We start from the raw sequence: 8,161 nt of genomic DNA on the forward strand, positions 1-8,161 counted from the left end.
GTTATCTAACCCTCAGCCTATATTTAATTGACATGTTGCTTAATATACCACCTGCAGCCCATCTTCACTAGGGCTCAGAAGACTGCTATCACTAATGAAGCTGAATTGGTATTAGCAATGGTAGGAAATTCCTCCAACATTTCCCAAATGTAAATAAACTATGCTGTTAAAGCCCCATGATGCCACACACAAAGGTCCTGACATGATATATAACAATGAGGGGTGGTAAGGGAGGAAGTCAGTCATTTACTTTTCTTTTTTAAAGTTATCTGAATGAGGAATTGTCCTCACAGGCATGGAACTACAGAAGCCTGTAGAGTTAAAGCTTCCCTTGAAAGGACTTTTTAAAAAATTGGGCTTATGTCTTTTATTTTGTATTTATTTGTTATATAAGGAAGGGCAGAAAAGTTGTCTCCCCCTCCTACTGGCTTCTTTCTTAGATATATCAGGAATATCAAGCTTGGTTTTCCCTGGTTTTGTTGAAGAGCCTTGTGGATGTCTTTAAGCACGTGGTCTCATGTTTAATTGAAAGGACAAGGATACTGAATTTTTAACATAGATCTCCATTCTCCAAATATCAGTAAGTTAAATAGATACCACTATATACATTAAAATTCTTTTTGTTAATATCCATTTAAATAGTCTAGGAATGCCTGTCCCTCTCAGTTTCTCAATAACTCAGTTTTTATGATCTTTTGTGATGTCGTCATTTCACTGAGGCTTTCAGGACAAAGAAAGACTTAATTTCCAGTAGAAAAAGAAGCAGAAAAAAATAATTAGGGGAAATATTTCAAGTCCTTTTCATACATCACGAAGAAAACACCAACAAAAAATGGCACAAGTTAACTTTTAAAGGGATTAACCTTCCTGACATCTGATGAATAGAAAACAATATATCCAGTCCCCATCAGAGACAATTGTGAAGACAACTTATTACAGTACAGGATTACTTTTTTTAAAAAAATGCAACCCTAAAATGTAATTCATAAAATAATATGGGTATTTCTAGTTATTTTCTTACTTTTCTTAGCAAACCTGTGGTTCTTGTCCTGATGGTGAATGCTAATATGATGGTAGCTAATATGGCCACAGATTCACATGCATGATACAGAAGTAATTGAAAGGTATTCGGTAATATGTAACAGATTATGATTTGCATCCAGTAGGTTGTATATTATTTTTTCCAAACTACATTTAATAGCCTTTCTCCCAACAGAAGCAGGGCATAAATTGTCCAAATGTTCCACCCAGAGGCCAGCTAGGTGTATTTCACCATAGATTCACTTAATATTCACAGTTGGAGGTTTAATTACTGTACTTACAGCAGATCTGAAGAGTATCACCACATTGATCAAACTACTAAAGATTTTTCTAATTTCCCTCTTTGGATTTTTTTCATGGATTCCTTCCAAGTAATTTTGTAGAGTATTTTATAACTATGAAGAGTCCGGTGGCACCTTAAAGACTAACAGATTTATTTGGGCATAAGCTTTCATGGGTGTGGTGTGTAGTCTTTAAGGTGCCACTGGACTCCTTGTTGTTTTTGTGGATACAGACTAACACAGCTAACCCTCTGATATTTTATAACTATAATACTTGGCATTTGCACCACACTTTCCCCATCTCTGACTCTCACAGGGCTTAACAAATGTGTGGAAGTATTATTACCCTGTTTTACAGATGGGATAACTAAGGCACAGAGGTCCCTATTCAGCAAGGTGGATATCAGTGGGACTATTCACATGCTTAAAAAGAGGCATCTTGCTAAATCGGGGCCAGAGGCCAAGTACTTTGCAGATTATAAAGGGAGTCATTGGTTGATTTAGGAGCAGAATTCAGGTCACCTGAATCCTAGGCCTGTGATTAGTTCACTAGACTACAGCTATTCCTATTATGTGGTAATACAATGATTAACTACTGCAAATGGTACAGGTTTCACTATCTGTGGTGTGTCAGCAGTTTTTGTAATTCAGGGGAATTATTGAGTTCTGAAACTGGCTGCTATACCTGCTGAATAGCTTGCTTGGCTTGTTGTCAAAATATATATTAAAAAACCTTTTAATGCATATTTCTTCCATAAACCATTTCCCTACTAAAATACCCTTTACAAACTTATTTATGAAAATTAAAAGAGATAGAGTTAAAAATTAGTAACAGGTCATACATACTCAGAAAATATTTCTTTTACAGGCAGCATAATCCAGTAGTTAGGGCACTGGACTGAAAGACAGGAGACATGGAGTGAAATCCTGCTGTCACTGAAGTCAATAACAAAACTCCCATTGGCTTTAATAAAGATTCTGTTTCCAACTCTGCTTTTGACCTGGTGTGTGACTTTGGGCATGTCATGTCATCTCTCAGCCTCAGTTTCCCAATCTTTAAAATTGGGATCATGGTACCCACCTTCCTCTGTAAAGTACTCTGAAATCTATGGATAAAAAGTATTAAATAAGAGCTAAATTCAATGGGACTACTCCTTAAATTAACCACTTTAAGTGTTTTCAGGTTTGGGGCCTTATTTACTTTTGTTCTAGACCCAACACAATGAATCACACCTTGATCCACCGCTGTTGGTCAAACACGTGACTAGAAAATTATCTGATGAGTACTGCAGGGTCATTAATTGTGGCTTCAATTAAAAGAAGGTAGAGCTAAAAGGTCTATATCAGGATGGGAAGCAGAAGGTAATCTCCCTTCCTGAAAAATCTGACACACCAATTTAGTGTCCTTTCAGGATGCCAAGGTGCAGAAGTCTAAGGAACTGATGAAGTCAGCACTACATATGGACCCAAATTTACTGATGAATAAAGTCCTATGAAATAAGTTGAGAAGACTTGAAGTTTAGTCATGAGTTAAACATAAGCTTATATTAAATGTGCATCATTATGTGATAAATGTAAAATATTTTAAATGTTTTATGATCTTGAAATTATAAAACAAATTTGGAATGGCTGTATCTTTTTTAATCGCTTGTTTTTTTGTTTAGTGTTTTGTTATTATTTGAATTCTTGTATGTTCTGGGGTTTCCCCCTACCTAGCTATCAGTGTGTACAATTTTATCTAACTTTACACAAAGGCTAATGTAATTATAGCAACAGTAACTATGCTGCTGATTTTCTTTTGTCACATTTGACAAATTGGTTACATTGCCGCCTACAAGAAGCAAACAAAAAAGTTTATACCTTAAGAGGAACCTGGTAAACAAAGATATGCTGCTTACCTACCAACTTCAGAAAAGCAGTTTTTCCTCTTTAATTTTATGAGCCATCTTTTGCCAAATAGCCGTAATTGGACAGAATACATTTATTATTTGGATTTGTGTTTTGTTTTGTTATGTTACTCAACTCTACTTGTTGCTAAGGAATAGCAAAGAGAATCAGAGAACTTCTAACAAAGATGGAAAACTAAAGGTGAGGCGTTTTGGATTTCTTTCCCAGTATTCTTCAGAGATTTCTAATTGAACTACAGTTGTTGGTATAGTTATTTATGAAAGAATTTGTGAAATAATGTGATCCTGCTCTGCTGTTCCACTGTCAAGCTCAACTTCAAATGATAGTTTAATCAATTTTTGAGAAGTTACTCATATCATCATGTATTTAAACAGCTTGTTTACAAATCCATATGCCATAGAAGTGCTAAAGACAAAAAAGGAAGAACTGGTAGAAGGCATAAACAACCCAGACCATATTCTTAACTGGATGATAGACAATGGTATTTTTACACCAGAGAAAAAAATAGTTATGTCCTACTACAGAACACGAATAGCAAAGAACTCCCGGGTTTTGGATATCCTGGTTTCTCAAGGTGAGCGAGCTTGCAGGCTGTTTTTTTATCCATGTCTAAAACAAGTGGAGCCAAATCTATATAACAGAGTAAAAAAGTATGTCAGTGATGTGAATGAAAGTATTGGAGATGCTAGAAGACAACTGGTAGGGTATCTACTTGAAAAGGACAAGGAATGGCTTGAAACGACCAGTGAACAACATCAAGAGAAGAAAGATATTCCTAGACAGATTTTATCAAAGCAAGAAAGAGCAACTAAAGAGAAAGTTAAACAAACACAAAATGTACCTGCAGCAAAGCCTAAGAAAGATGATTCTAATGCTGTTAGTATCTTTGATGCAGCTGCTAAAGGTGATCTTTCTGATCTAGCAAAAGTATTGAAGGAGAATGATATTAATGCAGTAAACGCCTCAAATAAAACACTTCTGCATATTGCAGCTGCTAATGGACATGTTGCAATAATTGAATATTTAATTAACAAAGGTGCTAAACTAGATGTAAAGGATAAAAAAGGAAGAACACCACTGCACAGGGCCGTTGAAAAATGCCAGGATGATGCAGTGAAAGTGCTTCTCCAAGCTGATGCCTACATATACAGTTTGGATAAAGAAGCGAAGACCCCACTTCATTTGGCTGCTCAGAACCACCACACTCACATACTGAAGAGGATCCTGAAAGAAGAAGCAAGATGCTACAAGAACCGGCAAAACTTCTTACACAAGGCAGCTCTCAAAGATGAGAGCAACCTGGCACAAATGCTTTTAAAGAATGGTGCCCCAGCTAATGCAAAGGACGAGAAGGGACAGTCTGCTTTGGGTTATGCCATTTCCCAGGGATCTGAGAAAACTGTAAAGGTGTTGCTTGAAGCTGGAGCCAGCATTGACTCTAACATCATTGATGTAGCCTTCAATAATCACAAACAATCCATAGTCAGAATACTGCTGGAATATTCTAAAGGATTGTCCCCTGAAATGATGGTGTCAGCTCTTTTTAAAGCTGTCCAGAAGAACCTGCATGGCATTGTAGCAGCTTTAGTTGACAGAGGAACAGATATCAATGCCCACAATGAAATGCAGTCCACACCTTTACTCATGGCATGTGAAATGGGTAAAACAGAGACTGCAGAAGTTCTCATTGCAAAGGGGGCTAGTTTGGAGGAGAAGATGCCCAACTCAAACACGGTTTTACACGTGGCAGTTCAAGCGGGGGCAGTCTCCATCACAAACTTGCTTCTCCGCAAAGGGATGGATGCTAACATCACAAGCCAGGGAGAGCAAACCCCACTTCATGTTGCTGCATTTCATAATAAGGGGTCAATAGTTGACATTTTAATCAATGCTGGGGCCAAAATTAATGCTGTCACTAAGGAATTAGTCACTCCGTTGCATGTCGCAAGCCAAAGAGGGAATGTTGATTTTGCTCAACAGCTGCTGCATCACAAAGCCAACGTTAATGTAAAGGATAAGCAGTCAAAGACACCCTTACATCTTGCTGCTGAAAAGGGAGATTATGCAATGGTGGAGCTGCTTTTTAGTTTTAATGCTGATCCCAATGCAATGGACAAGGAGAAAAAGACCCCACTTCACACTGCAGCTATGGGAGGTCATCTCAATACAGTTAAAGTTCTGTTAGCCCAGAAGGCCAAAGTTGGAATTAAAGACATGGATGGCTGCACACCAATGCACTATGCAACCATCAAAGGCAATGCAGAGATTGTACAGATCCTTTTGACAGCAGCGAAGAATAAAAATATTGATGATAAAAATATCTGGAGAAAGACTCCACTGCATCTTGCAGCAGAACATGGACACAGTGACTTGATACATTTGTTGTTGAGCAATGGGTCAACCATTAATGCTTTAGACAACAACAAGGATACCCCATTGCATTGTGCTTGCAAGGCTGGTCATTTTAACGCCGTAAACTCACTTGTCAGCTGGTCTCAGGGAGAGAAAGCAAATTTACAAGCCACTAATAACCTCAAAAAGACTCCACTGCAAGTTGCAGAATTTAGTACAAGTGACAACCAAGCTCAGATTGTAACTCTTTTGAAAAAGAAAAAGTTAGTAAGATGAATTTGTGATGAGGAATACATTAAAAATGTTTATGTGCAAGATTATAATTTCATACAATCTGGATATATAGGATACCACTTCTTTACTTCAGACTTTAAAATCATATATACATGGCCACGGTTGATTGATATAGGGATAACTAAGAATGAAGCTGGGGCTAGTAAAAATAAGCTAATGATCAGAGATGGTAAATATATACATATACATAAAGATATAAAGCTCATTGTTGACCTACTGTGTGTTGCCAACTCTCTTGATTTTATTATGAATCTCATGATATTTGGTGACTTTCTTAGAGACCCAGCTTTAAGAGTCAAGTGAGCACGAAAGAATCTCATTTTTTAGGTTAAAAAATAAGTAGGTTTCTAGCCCTTGCTGAGGAGAAGTAAAGCTTGAAGATGTGAACAGTACAGGCTCAAAAATCAGAATAAAATAAGAATCCCAGATTTATTATTTTTTAAAATCTCATGACTTTTAAGATGATCTATCAAGATTTTCTGGAGCCTGGCTCAAGATTTTTGAATGGTTGGGGTTGGCCAATGATGGTTGGGGTTAGTCAAAAAGTGCTAAATATTTAAATACAATATTAACCAGTATATTTAAGTTTAATTAAAGTGTTACTGTTTGGTTAAAATCATGTTTGTTACACGAATTTCCTTTCCTATGTTACAAGCAGCAACTAAGATTATAAAAATAAATTTTTGTTTTACATGTCACTATGCCGTTTATTTACTTTTTGCTTTTCTCAGCATGGACAGTGAAAACACACTAGTTAGTTTCACAGTTGTTTGCAATGAGTTTCTTTCAAGCTCACATGTTCTAGCACAAAGCTGAAATGTTTAGACTGCGTATACTGAAGTGAAGTGTTCATTCATTTTAGTATTTCCTGTGGATTTTTCTTTAAATTGGACATATTTTTATTGGTCGGTAATTGTGTAAAAGCTTTTTAATAGAACCAAATCTGAAGTCATATTTTACCTGATAACGATCCTTACCCTTGCTGTATTTTGCCATCCCCATCATTATCCCTGTTGATCTAATTAGCACAAAGGGTAAAAGGTCTCTTATGGAGCTGAAAAACAGATCTGGAAAGCCAAGACCATCTGAAAAAAACAATTCCTCCAGGGTTCAAAACTAAAATAACCAGAGGAAAGAGGCTTCATGCAGCCAGAGCTCCCTAAATAAAAACAAAAAGCTTCTCACAGCCTCACTTCCAATGAAAGTGAAAGGGCTCCTTGTGCCAGAGTTTTATTCCAAGACAACAGGGGCATTTCATAGCCAAGGTTCATAGTCTCAGCCCAGGGTGAGTGGAGTCTTTGATCATCCTACAGCATAAGACTTCTTAGAGATCACACTCCTTGGGATGTAATTTACTCTAGCCGAGACAACCCATGTTCCCCTTTTGGCAGGGCTCACTGGCAATCCCTACAATGAGGGCAGACAGTTGGAATGTTTTTTTATTTTCAATTCAGAGAAGACAATGCTAAATGTCCATTCACCCGGTCAGGAACTCCCATTATATTATAAGCTAATGCCTTCACAAATCCAAAGATGAACCTAATAGAATGGAGCACATTTTAACCAAGTATTCTCTATTTCATTTATTTATTTAGGTTAAATTTATAAAAAGGTTAGAAAGTGCACCTGTCCAAATGCTTTTTTTTTTTTTTGCAGGATACATTGATATAGCTGCACAGATGGAAACCCTTACTGTAGATGTGCTGCACTGATGTAAAAAGTTACACGCACTGGTATGGCTTACTACACTAAGGTCATGCTTGGGAGTAGCTATGTTAGCACATCTAGCTTCGGACAGGAATTCCTGACCTCCAGTTCTGTTTCTAATGTCCTCTATGCCCATGATCATTCACTTATGCTGTACATACACTACTGACTTGCATCACTCATTATTGAACCACTTAAAGCACAAACAATTCAGCAATCTACACTAGCCATGCTGAATCAGAACCTTTGCCTCATATCCACATTATCACCGTCCTAAACTGTCTCAGTTACAGTACTCTCTGGGTACCTGTCCCTTAGTTTTGAGAAGCACATGACTGAAGCAGTGGATTCTAGATTTCCATCCCCCTTTTGCGCACTGTTGGATAGCGATAGGAAGACCAGGGTCTTGCCTACATTGGGAAAATTTGCACCACTGCAACTATATTGATGTAGACCCTAACGTAGATAACTAGCGGAATAAACTGCATTGATATAAGCTCTGCTTTATATTGTTGCAGTCTTAGTCATACTGGAGTACAAGGAGGACAGAGATCAGGACCCCCTTGTGCTTGGCACTT

General features: G+C 37.4%; 1 protein-coding gene across 1 annotated transcript; it reads left to right on the plus strand.

Annotated features, from left to right (window-relative positions):
• The first annotated feature begins 3,590 nt into the window (after positions 1-3,590).
• LOC140916638 (CARD- and ANK-domain containing inflammasome adapter protein-like) lies at positions 3,591-5,858 on the plus strand. Its single transcript, XM_073358310.1, has one exon. It carries the CDS (start codon positions 3,591-3,593, stop codon positions 5,856-5,858), a length of 2,268 nt encoding a protein of 755 aa, XP_073214411.1.
• The last annotated feature ends 2,303 nt before the right edge of the window (positions 5,859-8,161 follow it).

Source organism: Lepidochelys kempii, chromosome 8 (genome assembly GCF_965140265.1).
Source record: "Lepidochelys kempii isolate rLepKem1 chromosome 8, rLepKem1.hap2, whole genome shotgun sequence".
NCBI lineage: Eukaryota > Metazoa > Chordata > Testudines > Cheloniidae > Lepidochelys > Lepidochelys kempii.

Excerpts from the sequence above, each read along its gene's own strand:
- LOC140916638 (XM_073358310.1), top strand. The coding sequence starts at position 3,591 with ATGTATTTAAACAGCTTGTTTACAAATCCATATGCCATAGAAGTGCTA.